Source organism: Sciurus vulgaris (assembly GCF_902686455.1).
Source record: "Sciurus vulgaris genome assembly, chromosome: 2".
Lineage (NCBI taxonomy): Eukaryota > Metazoa > Chordata > Mammalia > Rodentia > Sciuridae > Sciurus > Sciurus vulgaris.
The window spans coordinates 121668654-121687193 of record NC_136462.1 but is presented as its reverse complement, the minus strand read 5'-3'; the positions used below and the strand labels follow the sequence as shown (position 1 = coordinate 121687193).

Here is an 18540-nt window from a genome sequence, read left to right as displayed (position 1 = left end):
GGAAGGAGGAGCTCAGCACGGGCCCTTTAAGAAAGTTGGGGGTGGGGGCAGCCGGAGGGAGCCCCCGCCTGCCCGCCCTCCCGAAACCCGAGCGCGGGTCGGCGCCTGCCCCGCCCCCCGAGTTAAGTACCGCGGGCGCGGAGCCCCAGCCCCAGCCCCGGGCTGAGCCTTCTCCGCTGCCACTTTGCTGTCGGGACTCAGGACTCGGCACTCCGGCACTCCGCTACGCGTAGCGCAAGTCCTGCCGCCCAACCCGCCGAGATGCTCTCCGGCCCGCGGCCCCCGCCTCCAGCCCCCGCCCTGGCCCTGGTTCTGACCTTGGCTCTGTTGGCCCGACGGGCATCTGCAGGTGAGTGAGGGGCCTGAGACCCCTGGCTGGAGCTATGAGAGGTTCCTAGGAGGGAAAAGGGAACAGAGGGGCCAGAAGTGGCCCCCAGATAAGCAGTCAAGGGGTCTGTGCTTCCCCTGCTCCAGGCTGGGGTCTCCAGAGGTTCCACCCTGGAGTGGACACGAGGATTCCTAGAGAGAGCCCTTGATTTGGGTTATGGGGGACTCTGGCTGTGAGATTGTCCAGCTTAGGTGACCAGGGGCCCTGAGTCAGATCGCCTAGGGCGTGGCTCTGCCCTCTGAAATTGTCTAAGCCACCCACTCACTGGGGCTGCCTCAATGCCATCCTGGCTCTGTGTGCCCTGCAGACTTGGGGTGACCATGTTGGTGCCCTTTGTCACCCAGTGACAGAAGCGGACACCCCAGCTGCAGATGCCCTACCCCACCTATGGGGACTGCTGTGTGGCGGAAAATGAAGAGGAAGCCACCCTGCCCCACCCTGTGTATGGGGCCCCCCACACCTCAGCCATCACCTCCTGCTACTGCCTCTGGCCCCATTGGTCCCAGGTGGTTTTTTTTTTTTTTTTTTTTTTTTTTTTTTTTGCTCTGGGGGTTGAACCAGGGGTTCTTCACCACTGAGCTACATCCCCCATACTTCTAAAATTTTTTATTTTGAAACGGGATCTCACTAAGTTGCTTAGGGCCTTTCTTAGTTACTGCCCTGGCTTTTAATTTGCAATCCTTCTGCCTCAGCCTCTTGAGTCCCTGGTATTACAGGCGTGTGCCACTGCACCTGGCTCCAGGTGGTCTCTCTGGCCCCTGCGGCCACCTCCCCTCTTCCTTCTGCCTTTGTCTTCTGGTCCTTTCTCGTCTCTCCTCATGGAGAGGGCCTGGTGAGTGACAGGACCACCCATCCTTCAGCCTCCTAGAGGCAGGGCCAGTACCCCTCAAATATCCTGTGCCCCAGGAGGGGCTTGTCCCTTAGACAGCCCCAGGCAACCATCTCCATGCCACACCTCCCTGTCCCTAACACTGGTGCCCCAGCAGGGACTGAATGAAAATTTGCCTTCTAAAAAGGTGCTGGCCTGCCTCCCCTCTGTCACCATGCCAGGAATCTCAACATTACAGCATTTTCCTTTAGTGAAGGCATAGTCTAGTTATGCCATAAGAACTGTGGCCTCGGGGCCCATCAGTCATTACTACCCATGTATGAATCAGTGCTTCAGCCTACATCTTTCGGGACCATTCCCAAGAGCAACTCTGAGCAGAGGAAGGACCTGAGCTTCCCTTCCAGGGGCCCAGGCCACACCCTTCTCCCCATCAGATGGGGAAGCCAGTTCTAAAGGAGGGCATCACGAGGTGCTCTGAAGGGAAATGAGTCAGGGGGGACCCCCTTGTACTAGGGTGAGTCAGAGCTGGATCTCTGGGCTCCCTGGTTCTGCTGCAAGGACCCAGTTTCTTAAGATCTCAGGGCTTAGGTGATGGGTGGGTTTCCATAGACATGGGAAGGGGGCATCTAAGGTGACTGGGGAGGTCAGCTCATCCAGCCTCCAGCCAAGGGAGAGTCCCCAGCACCCCCGCCTCCTTGGGTTTCAATGAGAGGTAGTCTTAAAGACCACCAGCAACGTGGGTGTCACGCTGGGCAGTGGAGGTCTCAGAAAGGGAAAGGCTGAACTTTGACTCATTCAGGACAGAAGAGCAGATTAAAACTCAAACAGCACTCTGGGTGTGGGGGCACACTCCTGTAATCTCAGCAGTTTGGGAGGATTACAAGTTCAAGGCCAGCCTCAGTAACTTAGCAAGGCTCTAAGCAACTTGGTGAGACCCTATCTCAAAATAAAAAATGAAAATGATTGGAGATGTGGCTCAGTGTTAAAGCACACATGGGTTCAATCCCCAGTTTAAATAAAAAAATCCTAGTTGTATATGCAAAGATCCTAATGAAAAGTGTAGAACAGAGAAAATCAGGAGTAAGCTAGACACGGGGATCCTTGAGACAAGCCCTGGAGTCTAGCAAGGGAGTCAGCATTCCAGTCCTCACCTGGGCGAGGGAACTGAGGGGGTGTAAGCTGAGGGGTGTTAGGATCAGAAGGCATATTTTGAGCACAGGCCAAGGAGAGCCATTGGGCTGGGGCATTGAAACCGTAAATGGCAAAATGAAGCCCATAGCCTATGCCCAGTTGGCGATGGGGAGCCATTAGGAAGACTTTAGGGCAGGAGAGTAGCATGGTGCCTATGGAATTTTATAACATTAAACTGACCCCTGTCTTTAGGATTTGGAAATGGGGAGGGGGTGAAAGAGCTGGTATTCTCACCCCCCACCATGCACTGTCACCCCCCACCCCCATACCAGGCAGAACTCCTGTCCAACAAACCCATCTGTCACCATGCCTGGCCCAGTTCCCTGCAATAGGGGCAGCCCCTACCTGAGGAAGGCTTCACTCTCCACTGTCCTGGGGTCTGTCCTGCATTCATCCACAGCCTGGGAGTCGGGCATTCTTGGAAATCATCGGGGCCAACTTCCTATCTGTACAGATTAGGAAACAGGGAGAAAGCAAGGTGTTCTAAGTCCCATGGAGAACCCCAGCTGCCCAAGCAGAGCCCCCGGCCCTTCTTCATTATGACATGTAGATGATAAATGTGCATCCAGCTCCTTCCAGGCCTGATGGGAGGAACAGGCACTGGGGGAGAGGGGATGTGAGCCAGTGCCTGAAGGACAGGCACAGAAGAAAGGAGATGGTATTTCTGTCCATGTGAAAAAAATCTGGGAGGTCAGAGGGAGCACAGAGCATGCAGGGACCATGGCTCTGTGTCTCTTCTTTGGCCTGGCCTGGCTTGACTGTGAAAGTCAGAGTGTGAGGGATTGAAGTGGGACCCCCGTGCAGTGCCTTGCCTGCAGGGTTTCTGTGTTACCTGGGTAGGAACTCTGAACTGATGAGGTACTGTAGAGAGCAGGGCAGGGGCCAGAGCCCTTGTCTTAGCCCACCCAGACTCTAGAAAAGCTGTCCCAGAACCAAGTATAACTGAGCCCCCCTCCTGCACCCACCAGCCCAGGCAGGATAAGAAGGGCCTTTCAGTACTGCTGCTGCTAGGGGTGGGGGCCGGCTGGGGGAGGGTGGACCACGCCAGGTGGGCCCTGTGGCTGGCGGCAGGAGGGGGCCAATGTGTGTGCAGCTCGCAGAGGAAGTGTATAGGCTGCCTCTGGGAACTGGGCGTGCTGCCCAGGAGGGTGGGCAAGGGAGGGGGAGTTGGAAATAGCCCTGACGTCCACTCTCACTGGTGCACACAGATGTCGGTGCGCTTAAGAGGACGCATAGACACACAGACCATGGGCACAGCGTCTCTCACCAACCTGGACAAAGTGGCTGGGACCAGCAGCCCATCTCAGGCCCCTACCTCACAGTCCTGGACTAGGCAGCACCTTGGGGAACAGTGAACCAGGGTGGGTCAAAGGTTGCTGTGCTGAACTGGTGAGCAGGAGCAGGTGAACTGGGGGCTGTGGATCCAGGGCTTGGGCCTGCTCCCTCTGCTCCTTCACTGCCTTCCTGGTGCCATCCAGCTCCCTTCTTACCTCCAACACGCCCTCTGCCCTGGCATGTATAGAACCTTCTAGAATTAGACTTCCTCCAGGTGCAGGTGTAGCATGGGTTTCAGACTGACTGTATTCAGACTCCTTCCTGAATTTGTGTGAATAATTTTGGAATGAACTGAATTCAAATGAACAGCTCTGTGCTTGAATTCTCTCTGGGGTAGGGGTTCCTAACTCTCCGCTTCTCAGGAGGCTCCTTAATTCCAAATAGGGCAAAGGAGGAAGCCACCTTATCCCTGAGCTCTGACCTCCAGAGACACCTCTTGGTGGGCACTGCCGTGTTACAGCAGCACTGCCCGTTGGGAAACATCCTGGTATACAGATGAGACCCGGGCTCAGGGAGAGGCAGCGGTGTCCTCAGGTCACTCCTTGGACACTCAGGCCATGTCATCCTGACCCATGCCCAACAGCAGTGAACCCTCCTGGATCCAGCTAGGTGGCCCACCCTGCAGGGGGCTCAGTTCCTCCAGCAGGGAGAGATGGCTCCCTGCTCCATCCAGAACTCCGTTCCTGTCCCCTGTATCCCTCCAGCAAGGGTCCCCCACTTCTCCAGATCCTCTCTGTGTTCTCACAGCAGAAGCAAATCCCCTTCAAAAATCTCCCACCCCTTAGCTAGGGTGCCAAATGAAGCCACCTTTGTCTCAGATGTAAGGTGGTCCCCTGCGGCTGCTGTCATGGTGGCTTGGTGGCATAGGCGGGCCTGGCCAGAGACAGTGCCTGTCTTGTTGACCATTTCTCCCTCCTGCTCAGTGCCTACCCACGCCCAGCCGGCTCATAACTCTGCCAATTCTGGTGTGCATTAGTCAGGCCGCCAGCCATGCCTCATGCTAAAACGTTTCAGTGTGTGTGTGTCTCTGGTGGCTTAACTTTGGGTGTCCTGGTGCATCAATGAGGCTGCCTCTTTCCCCAGACTCTACTGCAAAACCCCCCACCCCAGACCAGCTCATCCCCTGCCCTGATTCAGCAGCTCAGAGAAGGGAAGTTGCTGACCCAGAGTCACACAGCGCCTCCTGTAGGTCTCCCTGACCTTCGTCCCTATTCCCTGACTTGGGTGGCAGCCTCGCCCACAGGACCAGCAGCTGTTCTGCTCTCTCTAGGCTCTCCATCATATGACTGAGCTCAGAGCTGGGCCCGCAGAGGGCTTGGAGGCTTTCCAACTGCCTCTTACACCTGAGCCCACCTGGAGGCAGCAGAGCCTGGGAACACAGGATACCTGTCCCACCCCAATTCATACCTAGCAGTTCCCTGAACATATATGTTCATAGATTGGGTTTTGTATGTGGTCTTGATAGAGGGTTCTGTGACTATATATATTGATAGACCTTTATTTTATTTATTTATTTATATGTGGTGCTGAGAATTGATCCCAGTGTCTCACACAGGCTAGGCAAGCACTCTACCATGAGCCACAACCCCAGCCCCTAGAGGATTCTGTGACTTTTAAAAGAAAAAAAAATCTTTGAAACCTTCCTGGCTTTCAAAGAGTTCCAAATAAGACTGATATGATACCAAGGTTCCTTGGAAGATGTCCTTCCCCAGGTAGTGCAGTCTAGGAGCCTGAAGGTGGGGAGCAGACCAGGACCCCAGATTCCTGGCAGCCAGGCCTGGGAGCTCTGGGTCTCTCCTGCCCCAATTCCCACTCCTGTTCCTCCTGGAACAGTGTAACATCCCTGAGCACCCAGCGGGGCGAGAGCTTCATTGCCTCCGTGTCTGTGGGGCGCAACTATACTATTACTATACTGTGCCCTTCTCACCCTCCAGGGTATCAGCCTCCATGTTCAAGGTTATCCCATGTCCCAGGGATGACTGGTGAACTAGGCCATCAGATAATCATCTGTTATTCCCAGCACCTTTCCACCTCTGTCCAAGCTGTTCTTTGCAGCTGGCCTTCTCTCTCCCCCATCCTTCGAGGTTCAGTCCAGCATCACACCCCCTGGGAGTCTTTTCTAACCACAGATGACCATGAGACCCACAGCCTGTTCTGCCTCTGCCTCTATTTTGGGGTCCTGACCCACTCTCACTGGCCCTCTGCCTCCTGGTTCATGTCCTTCATCACTCTGACGCCTAGCACACGTGTATGTGTGTGTGTGTGTGTGTGTGTGCATTCACATGCGTGCGCACACACACGCACATTCATGCACACACTGTGCTGCTCAGCAAGCTATGGTAAGGAGAGTGTCCAGCTCCTGAGCCAGTAGCCCTAGGGGAAACCCCCAACTCAGGACACACAGCCCTCAGTTCCACAGACAGGGCAGGGCCTCTGGCCTGGACCCATCTGCTCTCTGGGGACCTAAAGGGAACTGGGAAGAGGAGACCAACTTCCGTTCCCACCTAAGAGCAACCCCTTCCCCCGCCCACATTTCAGGAGGGGGCAGCTATAAATATCAGTGAGCCCAGGATGCTGATTCCCATGACACCAACCCCTCCCTGCCCCCTTCGCTTGTGCACAGCAGCTGGGGCCAGGCTGGCTCTCCTGCAGCTGGAGGCCTGCCAGGGAGGCCTCAGGCGCGCGCACACACATACACTCTTCCCACCCAGATCAGGGAAGGAACAAATCACCCTTTACCCTTTTTGGGAGTCTCCCCTCTTCTCCTTCTGAGTCCTCAGCTCCCTGGGGGACTATATTTGGTGGGGGTTGGGGGAGCGGGTAAGCAGGAGTGGTTACTAACATGGTAGGAGAGAGTTTGCGATTGCATTCCAGCCCTACCATTCTGTGTGACCTTGGGCAAGTGACTTGGCTCCTCTGAGCTTCTCAATTTTCTCCTCTCGAAAATGGAAATAAGCCAGGCATGGTAGTGTATGCCTGTAATCCCACAGCTCAGGAGGCTGAGGCAAGAGAATTGCAAGTTCAGGGCCAACCTCAGCAACTTAGCAAGACCCTAAGCAACTTAATGAGACCCTGTCTCTAAATTTTAAAGAGGGCTGAGGATGTGGCTCAGTGGTTAATTACCCCTAGGTTCAACCGCTGGTAGAAAAAAAAATAAACAAAAAGCCTCCTGGCTTTTATATGTGTTAACAAGATTCCTAACTTGAAATAAATGCTCGGCCGGTGTCTGCACCTGAGGTCACTGTAATGGTTACTACCATGTTCATCCTGGGCTGGGGCAGGCAGCAACATGGGAGCGCCCATCAGAGCCTTTAGGAAAGGTTCCAAGGCAAGAGCTCAGAGGAGGTGGCTCTGTGACAGGATCGGTGTGGGACCAAGTGATGTGGCACAGGGGAAGTGGCTCTCCAGGATGGCAGCAGCTGGCCTCCAGCCCAGACCCTACAAAAAGTGGGGGGGCAGGGAATCTGAATCGTCTGGCTGAGGGTGCAAAGGCCCACAGGCCCTAAGCAGAGCACAGGAGCTGGAAGGCAGCAAGAACTCAGTCAATGAGGGTTGAGCCACTGACCAAGTAGAACTCAGACCTTGTCCCCAGAACAGGTGGCTGAGGAGAAGAGAATGGGCACCAGGACTATTTACAGGCAGCCTAGAAGCCTATCCTTATGTCGCTCTCTGCCAACCTGTTAGGAGTTTCCTCTTGCTACACCTAGACTCTGGCCAAAGCTCAGTGACACAAGATGGTTCAACTACCAATGGAGCTATTAACCACTACCCATGATAAACAATGGTGGCTGCATCATGAGGAGCAGGAATCCAGACTGAAGGAGGTGAAGGATCCTCTCTGGGATGTTGGTAATGCCTGACGTCCCTCTATGTTTGAAATTAGAGATGGCTAAAGTGGAGCAAGCAGCCTGAAGCAGTGACCCCTGTAGGGTCTCTCTGGTTAAGGGGCTGCCAGAGCCTAGCCTCCAGATTGAGATCCCTTTGTGTGGACAGTCTCTGACTTCACCCCCAAAGGGATAACTCTTCTCCACAGGCCACTGGGAGAGTGTAAGCTCCTGGATGTGTGCCTGAAAAATCTAGGTGCCTGCCCTGGGCAAGGTTTCCATCTCCAGGCATCTGGGGCCAATGTGCTTCTGGCCACCCATCTGGAACGCCACCCCCCCCAGCCCTTCTAAGGGAGGATAATCAAACGGGGTTCTGTTCTTTCGACTACTGACAGCCCCAGGACGAGGGAGATTGTCACAGGGATCTGAACCTGTGATAAGTCGAGACACCCGGCCCTGCTGTGTTGGCCTTGCACACATTCCTGGCCCCCTCTGGGCCTCTGAGTGGGATCGTCAGTCTTCCAGATCAGCTTTAAATTTCTGAGCTCAAGCCTCTTGAGAACAGGACAGGGAAGTATGCTTCTGTCCAGAGAAAGCAAACTGTTCATCCGGATCACACAGCAGGGCAGGCAGGTCCTGAAATGGGGCTGAGAGGCAACCTGGGCTTCCAGAGCTCTCTGGCTCTGGAAGTTACTTTCCTAAGTTGGCACGGAGCCCTGGGGCTCTCCCAGGATGAGGGCAGCAGCTCCTCTCCACCCCCGGTTCCCATCTTCCTCCCCTACCCTGCCCGGCCTCAGCCCCACCCTGCCAAAAATAAACCCAGACCACCCCATCTGGTACCCAACAGACCCCCCCGCCCTTCACAGCCAGTTGAGTCACTGCTCGGAGCTGCTCCTTTTTTAACTTCTGAGTCACTGGTTGTGGCTCTGGCTCCAAGACACATGCCCCAGGCTGTAGTCACCCCCGAGCCCTTAAGAAGCACAGCCAAGAGAGGAGTCTGAAGAGAGGCTGGCAGCAGGTGTGTGCCCCTCCGTGGCCTGAGCCTGGGGACTCCCTCCCAGCAAACCAGAGACCAGAGCTGTCCCCAAGAGTCCTGGCTTTGCCCTGCCCCCACATCCATCTGAGGACCTTGGTAATGGGGCTGGGGATGCAGCTCAGTGGTCGAGCACTTGCCTAGCCTGCGCCAGGCCCTGGGTTCCATCCCAAGTACCGCACACCACAGCAACAGATGATACAGGAGCTTGGTAGCGAAGTCCATCTGCAGGGCCTCTACCCTGCGATTACTAGGAAGAGAGGCTCTCCAGGCCCTGGGGGAGCAGGGGCCGTGGTCTGGCCTGAGGGGCAGAGGCCACAGAGATGCCTAATTCCTTTTTCACCTGGATCCAACTTAGATCCTGCCATGCTCAGAACACCACTGAGGCTCTAGGGTACAGAGACGGCCTCTTCGGTCCTCCTTGGTGTTCCTCTTTCCCCTCTGCTCACAGGTCAGCTGGCCTGTAAGTCGCTCTCCCATCCCTGCCTCTCCCGCCTGGCCTGTCCCAGCCCTGGCTGTCCATTTCTGTCTCCCCGTCCCTCTGGCCCTGCTCTTTCCTTTCTGTTATGCTTTATGTGGAGCTGGTGGCAGTCTGAAGTGCTTCCTCTGCAGCCGGCGCCCCCAGGCCCTCCTCTGCCTCCTCTGTAGACATAACAGCTCCCACCCCGCATGGGACTCTGAGCCCCAGGGACCAATCCCCAGAGGAACTTTCCATCCCTCTCACTCAGGTCTCTCCCCAGCCCCAAAGCACAGGCTACATCCTGTCCCTGCTGATGTCAGGGTCCCACAGGACTTCCTTGGGGGCTAGTGGCGGGCAGCCCCTGCTGGAGCAGGAGCCTGCAAAGCCTCAGACGGGCCCTCTCAGTCTGTGGCTATGGCCTCCAGCTATAAATAGGGGCTCTGAGTCTGTTTTCTTTAAAAACATGCACCAAACTCGAACACCATGGGCCCAGAAAAGCACTCCCTGGCTGGGGCAGTCCCCACCCTCTTGCCACTGTGTCTAGCCCCTGCCTTTGAGCTCAGGGACCCCGGAGGGCCCGAGGTCTGGAGAGCAGGAGTGAGACCAGGTGGGGAAGGGCTGGGGTGGCTCCCTCCGCACCCATGTAGCACCCCTGCCTTCTTTCTTTCCATCTGCTTTCACTGAACAGGGTCAGTCTTGTCCCCAAGACTCACAGGATGAACAGAAAGAGGTGGCAGTAATGCAACTCCCCGATTCACAGCTGGGTGTGACTTTGAACCCCAATTGAAGAGAAAGTACCTTGGGTCAAGGGTGGGGGGACATTTTCCTGTGGGAACAAAAGGGACAGAAAGGAAAGAGAGTTTGGGGGTCAGGGAAGGCCCAACAGAGCCAAGGCAGGGATTGGGGACCTGCTAGGTGTCCATGGAAAAGCCCAAGGTCCGGTGAAGCTGGTATGGAGTGTCCAGGGGCGGTGATAGGAAAGCCTGGCTGGCAGTGGCAAGACCCTCCCTGGCCTTCAGTGCTGGGGTCTGGAGGCCTGGTCCTGGGGTGGTGGGGAGCCATGAAAGGTGCCGAGGCAAGGGAGGAGGATGGAGTGACCCAATTCAGGTTACCTGTGGCTCCTGCTAGAGGGATAGGAAGGTCATTGAACCCGGCAAGGCATGGCACAGAGGAGAGAGATACAAACTTACAGGAGAATTTAGGGTCAGGATTGTCAGAATATTGGTGTTAGTCAATTGGCGGAGGGAGGAAGAAGAGAGTCCAGAGTGACCCAGGTTTCTGCCCAGCAGAGGCTGCTGGCTGGGCCTTTGCTGGCTGGCGAGCAGACTGGGGAGAGATGACTCCGAGGCTGGCTCGTGGTGGGCGGGCTTAGCCATGGTGGTTCCTGGCCTAGATGTCCTGTGGGCACATCAGCAAAGAGGCTGTGCCTGAGGTCGGAGGAGAGAAGGTGGGCTGGAGAGTGTGGCAGCAGTGAGAGGCATGGCCCCGGGGCCCCAGGCTGCCAGCTGCCAGGCTATTCCAGCAAGAGGGGTCCTGCCCAGGAGGCGAGGCCTCAGCACCAGGACCTCCGAGGACCTGGTTCGCCCAAGGCCACAGCCTCCTCCTGGCAGTGCCAGGAGCTTGCCGCGCTGCTTGTCTGTGTGAGGCAGCTCTGCCCAGTGGAAACCCCTTGAGTGGGGCCGATGCCACCTCCACTTGATCCTGTTAGCCCTGAGATGCTAATGATTCCTCCATCAGCCCATGTCCCTGGGCCTGGAAGGTGTGCGGGTGGCTTGGCAGGGTGCTGAGTCCTGTCCTCAGGAGCTTCTAGCCTGTGGGGTACAGCTCAGTGGAAGAGTGCATGCTTAGTATAAACAAGGCCCTGGTTTGATCCCCAGCACCGAAAAAAGAAGCAGCAGCTTCCAGCCTGGCTAGACCACTGATACCAGAGGTGACTCTGCTGCACCCACTGGAGTGACCATAGCTTTCTGCCAGCCACTTACCCTGAGATCCAGGTGTTTATCATGCTCCCCAGCTAGGCCCCTTTCACAGATGGGAAAACTGAGGCCAGTGAAAGCATGGGAGCGCAAATCTCTGAATGGCATGGGGAAGGTGTGGATGACCTCTGACCCGGCATCTGCTCTGAACATGGGACTTTTTTCTGGGCCATCCTGTTCTTCTTCCCTATGTGGCACTTGGGGAACTAAGGATGAGATGACGGTGGCTTTTCCAAGGCACATGACCACCAGGCTTCAGGTCCAAGCCACTGTCCAGATCCACGACCGTTGTTTCCCACTCCTGCTCACACTCACTAAGGCAGACTGCCAGGCCGGGGAGCCCTGAGACACGTCCCCATGGCCCTGTCCTTAAGTTCTTCTTGCCTTATAGCTGCCCAGCCACTGGGAGACTGAGGGATGAACCGTAGGCTTCCCAGCTCTGGATCCTGCCCAGGGAAGGCCCAGGGTAGGGCCCAGACCCGCTGCCTTCCCAGCCCCTTCCTGACCTTCCAGCCCCCAGGGCAGGGCTGGCACTTAACACTGCCTTCTGGACCTGGCCACCTCCAGCAGCCTCTGAGGCAGGTCCCTTCCTCCTCTGGCAGCCCACAGCCAGACCCCTCCCGTCCCTTCAGGCTGCCCCTCCAGGCAGCCTAAGCAGGGCCCGCCCACCTCCGCCCCACCCTGACTCCGGGAGCCTCAGGGGGGAAAGAAAGGAAAAAGTGTATCTTCGGCAGGCAGGGGGCCAGCTCTCACGCCCTCCTCCCACTGGAGCCATGCAGATGTTCCACTTCCGATCCACAGGCAGCAGCGGCTTCTTGTGCTTGTGCTGGTATGTTGCACACACACCCTTGCTGACACCCGCATTGCCCAGCCTGGAGCCACACCCACAGGGGCTTAAGTGCCAGCTCTGCCTCTGCTCCCCATGAGGCCTGAGCATGAGGGAGTGTCCTCACCGAGCCTCAGTTTCCCAGCCTGTAAAATGGGAGATACCTCACAGGGGCTGAGGAGCTGGGTAACCCCCTGCCAGGTGAGATCCTTCCTCTTCCTCTTCCCCACCAGAGGGGCCACTGAGATGAGAGTCCCACATCCCCTAGGTCCTGGAAAGCCAGGGACTGGGAATGTGGAAAAGGACCCAGAGATCCACCCATCTCCCTGAACAAGGAGGAAAATTATAAGGCAGGGAAAAGCTTCCTGGAACGGCTCCCCACCACAGCAGCCCCACCCTCTGCGCCTGGGCCTGGGGAGCAAGTGCTTCACAAAGACGCCATTGAAGCTGCTTCCTCCCCTCCCACCCCTCCAGCCTGGGCCGGACTCTGGGCTGCTGGGCTGCTGCTTCCCTCAAAACCTCTCATTTTCCCTCCCACTTCCTCTGTGCCCCACATGGCCTCAGGGTTGGGACACATGGCTGGGAGCCCAGAGCACCGGTCTGCCCCCCGTAGGCCTCCATGGGCCAAGCTCAGCCTCCACCACCCCACCCATCCCCCGCTGTCTGTCCAGAGGCACTCATCCTCCAGACAAGGGCCCTAATTTGGAAATATTCCCTAATATATGCCCCTCAGCATGGGTGACTCATGGCACTCGGTTAGAGGACCTATAGCCGAGGCCAGTGCCCAGGAGGCCAGGGCTTAAGCAAGAGCCAGGGAAATCATTTTCCCTCCCTGGCCTCCTTTGAAAGGGACTGGAAAGGCAACCAAACAAGAAGGTCAAGTGCCCTGAGCGAGTCTCGTGACTCAAGAGTTCTGGGCTGGAGTGAGGGAGCCACCCTGACCCAGGCAGAGGTCTCTGTAGTGCCTGTTCATGGAGGCCATCTGGCCTGAGCCCTGCGGAGCTGGCGTTCCAGCCCTCCACTGGGATGAGCTCTCGTCCTGCAGGGGGATGGCGGCCGTGTTAAATTCCATATGATTCTGAACCAATCTACCACTGTTTGGAGGCAACCTTGGGCCAGCAGAGGAGCAGTGGTGGCTGGCAACGCCCCTGGTTATAGAACCATCTGGAATCAGGGATTTAGAATGGCTGAAAAGCCATGAGTACCGTGGAGTCTGCAGGTGTGTGGACGGCTCCCAGACAGCAACCCTGGCCAGCAAGGGGCCATCTAACTTTGGCTCTGGTGACTCTACTGTCATGTCATCCCTGGGCAGGCTGTGTGGTCCCTTGGGTCTGACCTGAAATCTGTCCCTTGTACGTCCCCTGGAACCTTCAGAGGGATTGGGGAGAGGGTAATACAAGTTTGGGATGGCTTGTGGTGAGTGATAATGGAGGGTCCACTGGGGGGTAGACTTGGGAGAGGCAGGCACCTGAGGACAGAGAGGAGGCAGACATGGCAGCAAAGGGGCCCTCCAGTCCTGTCCAGTGTCCAGAGTTCACAGCTGGGCCAGAGTGTGGATCCAACGTCCACATCCTCACCACCCCACTCACCTCCACACTGTCTGGGCACCAACCCGGGCACACCCATAGTGCTATGCGGTTCCACGGGCTCTGTAGCTGCCGCTCTCAGTGCACCGTGCTGCTGCCCCTCCTTGGAGATGGGAGGGTCAGCACACAGCACCAGCCCCTCAGCTCTGACTGCAGATCAGAGAACTGTCCACCCCACCCCACCTCCTGTAATTGTCCCTGGCCTGGGGGCAGAATACTGGTGTTAAGAAGACCTGTCCCCTCTCACCCTGGGTGGTGTGGTGGCACATGCATATAGTTTCAGCTAGGAGACTGAGGCAGGAGGATCCCAAGTTCAAGGCTAGCCTGGGCAACCCCTAACTCTAAACAAAAAAGGACTGGGACTTCGCCCTTTGGTGAGCCCAGGTGGTGGAGCACCCAGGTTCAATTCCTAGTACTGAAAAAAAAAAAAAAAAAAACAGCGAGGGTGTCCCTTGAAGGTCCAAGGGAAGGAATTTTGGCCCATGGTCTAGTGACCTCAAAGAGGACCTGCCTGCTGGAGCAGGGCACCAGGCCCGTTCCCGCTCTCACACAAAGCCAGCATTCAGCCTCCAGGTAGGCCGCCCCCAGCACACCCGTCCTCTAGGGGAGACAGAGAGCTCTTCATCCCTGCTCGGCCCTCCCAGGCCCTCTGTGCCATGTCCCCCTCAGACTCCCTTGAAGACTCCCAGCCTCACCCGGATCTGCCACCCCTGGTGCCAAACTACAAGGGACTATGGTGGAAAAGTCCCGTTCCACCTGGGCAGGACCCCTCCCTCCCTAGCTGGCCCCTCCCGACTCCTGTCCACAGCGGTAGGGTCACCGCCAACATCCTGCCTTCTCTGTCACCACTTTTCCTCCTCCGTCTCCTACGTCTGCATCCCTGAATTGTCTCTGTGGAGGAGGGCATCTTTATTTCTTTTCCATTTTTTTTTTGAGGGGGGTACCAGGAATTGAACCCAGGGGCACTCAACCACTGAGCCACATCCCCAGCCTCTTTTGTATTTTATTTTGAGGCAGGATCTCACTGAGTTGCTTAGGGCCTTGCTAGGTTGCTGAGACTGGCTTTGAACTTGCGATTCTCCTGCCTCAGCCTCCCAAGCCACTGGAATTTCAGGCCTGCCCCATTGTGCCTGGCTTAGGCATCTTTATTTCTTGTTCTAAATTTTACTCTCTCTCTTAGGCTCACTCTCTCCAAGTTGCTCTCCTCTTCCATCCACATCCCCGCCTTCCAGCATTTGTGAACGAATGAATGAAGAATATGGTTCCCGCTTCCCATCCATCTCTCCCTTAGAGCAGCACTCAGTGCCCCCTGACATTCTCATGCCCAGGTCTCCTGCCCCCACCCTCAACTGGGCCCTGGGCATTCCTCACTGGCCATCCTGCCCAGTGGCTCTGGGCTCCCACTTACTCCCTTATAAAGTCAGGCAGCAGCAGACACCCAGGAATGCTGCCACCGCCCATGACGTAAGCCAGCTGCGGGCCCTGCCTGGCTGCCCCCAGGCGAGCGGGAACGTGGCAGGGAGCAGGGCACACAGGGGTCCTCTGCCAGGGAGCGGGTGCAGTGGGGGAGCCTGGGAAACGGCTCAGAGAGGTGGCGGGCCAGGAGCTGCAGCTCTTTCTGCTTCTCGCTGTCAGGTTGCTTCTCCCCTGGAGCCTCCATGTCTGTCTGAGAAGTGGAGGCTATTGCAGGCTTGGGCAGCAGACAACTTTGATACGGGGGGACTCAGCACCCAAGAATTGGGGGTCCAGGGCAGGGATGGCTGGAGGCCCCAGGCCTGGTTCTCCAGACTGTCCTAGGGCAGGGGGTGGTAGCTTCTGGCATGGGGAAGGGGGAGTCAAAGACAAAGCTAGGGAAGGCCTAGGGCAGGCTGGCAGCATGGCTGGGAGGAAAAGAGACAGGGAGAGAGGTGGCTGGCTTGTCCCCAAGCATCCAGAAGGAGCAGGGTCTGGAGCAGGGTCCGCAGCAGCCTCCAGATTGGAAAAGGCTAGAGGCCTTGCCCCTGCCAGGCCAGGAGCCTAATACACAGAGGTTCTCCCCACACAGTGACCCATTGTCCCAAGAACCTACCAACAGGCAGAAGGTTGGGCATGTGATAGAAGCAGGCCTTGTGCTTAGGACTCCCCGGGGCAGGAACCAGGTCCCCATTCACACACATCCCAGGAATGCCCCAGGGAGCCAGGAGATGCCAGCACAACCTAGGGCCTGCCAGACAGTGGCTTCCTGGGGGACCTGACTTAGGTTTTATCTGCCCATCTGAGAAGGGGATTGGCAGGAAAGGACACAGGGCTCTTTCTATGTCCTCAGGTTTGAAGAAGGACAGAGCCACCCCACCCTGGGCCCAGACAGCAATGCCCTGCACAGCAGAACCCTGTTCTGGGAGGAAAGGTGGGAAGCTGAGGGCTTCTCCACCTTCGGCAGACCTCTCATAGGGGCGGTGGCAGGAGGGGGGAGCCCCCCAGGAACACACGGCTGCTGTCATGCAGCCGGGCCCAGCCACGTAGCAGTGGGCAAGCACCAAGGGGCAGGACAGGCCTGGGCACAATAGCTGCTCTGTCCTGGCAGCTCCCAGCCCACACACGCGCACACACACAAACACATAGCCTTACGCAAACTCAAAACACACCCGGCAGCCACCCTCACACTTGCACACACCCCCGAGCACACATCTGCATAGCCCTGGTCACTTACCTAGGCACCTTCTTCCAGGCAGGGAAGCCCATGCATGCTGCTACTGTCCTGCTCCTCTGCTTGTCCCCCAGGCCCTCAGGGCATGCTGCTGAAACCTTCTATGCTGAAGCCTTGCACCGCCCTGGCAGCCCACACCATTATTTAAGAGCAGACTCCTGGATCTGGAAGGGACCTCTAGAATCCATCCCCACAGTCAGAAGGGAGAAGGAGTGATAAGGAGTACCCATTTCACAGAATGGTACCACTGAGACCGAAACTGTCAGCAGCTGGCTCAGAGAATAGCCCACCCAACTGCCACAAGTCTGGGTTAGCATTTTGATGCATCTTTGGGGTCAAGAGAGTCGAAGGCAGCTCTCATCCAGCCATGCTGATGCCTCGTCGCCTCCCATCTCCCCACCACGCTACCCTAATCTGGCCATAGACCTGGCTTGGCCCATGCTGCTTTTTCCCTCTGCTTCTCTACCTTCCAGGGCCACTAGGGGATGAGGGGGCAGAGACCTCTGCTGGCCCACTAAAGGAGGACCTGTGTATTCCTGCTGGCCTTTCATGTGGCCTTACTGCCCACCTCAGAGACGGTCTGTTCCCCTTCCCCTCTGTTTGTCGGCAGCACCCTCACCTCCTCCAGGAAGTTCTCCGGAATTGGCTCAGTCGTTACTTCTTTATCCCGCGTCCCTCTCCATTCAAAGTCCCCCTCCAGCTGCACCCCCACCTCCAGGACAGGGATTCTGGGTTCTTAAAACTGTAGCCCGTCAGAGATGGTAAGAGGGGCAGAAGAACAGAGGTGGGGGGAGAGGCTCTGTCAGAGTTTCCAGAGCCCCAGCCAGCAAGGCCTCAGAGGCCTCTGCTGGGACAAGGGGGCTGCCTGGCCTGCACACTCCAGTAGCACAAGGCAGCCAGTGTGAGCCCCTCCTCGCCTGGCCCCACAGGAAACAGCAGGGCCCAGCCCTCAATAGGCCCATTCACACCCCAGCTCTCTGGAAAGTACCTCTGCTTCCTGCCACCCTCCCACTCTAGCCAAACAGACGGCTGCTCTCTCCTGTGGGAAGGGGGCTGGTGGCAGGTGGTTGAGTGGTTAGGGCCAGCCATGAACTTCAGTTCCTGTCTGGCCCAGCGCCCTGGCTTCTACCATGCTCTAGCAAGTTTATGTACACCTTTGGTGCAAGGGAGTGTGGGTGGGATGGCTCCCAACCAGGTAAGAGAGAGGCGCCCCTTCCTTGTGGGTGGCCAGCAGGTCAATGTTTAGCAACAGGATTTCTGGAGGGGGGAGTCGATTTGACATGTTTACTTCTTTCCCTGATATAAATATTCTCATTGTGGGCAACATCACCTGGCTCGCAGAATTCCTGAAAATTTAATACTCAGCTCTTGCCAGCTGCTATGAGCCACTCCAGCCCATCGCCATGGTGGCTCCATCCTCCGGGGGCTGTGTGCCCTACCCTCTGTGCCATGGCTGCTCTCAGTTTAGCATGCTGTGCTGTGCTCTTATGAAACAATGACCAGCCGGGCACGGTGGCACACACCTGTAATCCCAGCAACTCTGGAGGCTGAGGCAGGAGGATCGTGAGTTCAAAACCAGGCTCAGCAATTTAGTGAGGCCCTAAGGAACTTAGCAAGGCCATGTCTCAAAATAAAATACGACAAGGGCTGGGGATGTGACTCAGTGGATAAGCACTCCTGGGTTCAGTCCCTATTACACCCTCCCCCCCCAAAAAAAGAAGCAGCAATGACCTTACTGGTAAGGTGCCTCTGTAAGCACTCATCACCTGCAAGTTTCCTGGTCTGTCCCTTACTGGCCTGAGGTGCTCTGGGCCTGCTGAGCCCACAGGGCTGCACCTGCCCAGATGCTTTTTCACTCCTACTTGATCCTGTCGGCTCTCAGACAAGGTTCCAATGTTGCCAGCAGTGCTGGCAAGAGAAGATGCTGGAGGGGATTCCAGCTCAGTCTGGGGAAGAGTGATATCTTTCTTGGACATCCTTCCCAGGGCATACAAGGCTCTGGCCCCTCCAGTGGCTGATGCTACTTCCTCAGGCGGATGTCAGCTGGCTCAGGCTGGCTGGGGACCAGCACGTGTGTGGCTGGTGCCAGATTATCCCTATCAAGGCCATCAGCCTGTGCTTGTTCAAAGGGTTTCAGGGAAGCCCAACATAGCTGAGTCCTTTCACCCGTTCCTGTCTGCCCTCCAGCCCTGGACATCTGCAGGTGGAGTCAAGGTTATATTTGGTTCTAATCACTGCAAAAGGAAGAGACCAGAAATTGTGGCAGCAGGCTGGAGATCAAGGGAGGCTAATTTTAGGAAACTGCCTAAAGAAAACAGCAACTTAAAAAAAGAAAGTATCCCAGTGAGGCACAAAAGGAACCCTACATAGTGACCACTGACTCTGGGCAGACTCTGCTGCCTTGGG

The 18540-nt window shown here is 56.7% G+C and overlaps 2 protein-coding genes across 3 annotated transcripts in view; one reads left to right on the top strand and one right to left on the bottom strand.

Annotated features, from left to right (window-relative positions):
• The first annotated feature begins 167 nt into the window (after positions 1 to 167).
• CSPG4 (chondroitin sulfate proteoglycan 4) overlaps positions 168 to 18540 on the top strand; it is a 36859-nt gene continuing 18486 nt past the window's right edge. The window contains exon 1 of one of the 2 annotated variants that reach the window (XM_079128853.1): positions 168 to 349. In XM_079128853.1, coding sequence (XP_078984979.1) covers positions 262 to 349 — 88 coding nt within the window. In that variant the 5' untranslated portion in view covers positions 168 to 261. The remainder of the gene's footprint in view (positions 350 to 18540) is intronic. The other variant, XM_079128854.1, reaches the window with a different exon arrangement.
• The window catches only part of LOC306654886 (uncharacterized protein C15orf39), a 381506-nt gene continuing 373508 nt past the window's right edge, over positions 10543 to 18540 (bottom strand). The window contains exon 4 of the transcript XR_013762119.1: positions 10543 to 10558. The gene's annotated coding sequence lies outside the window, so the exon portion shown is untranslated. The remainder of the gene's footprint in view (positions 10559 to 18540) is intronic.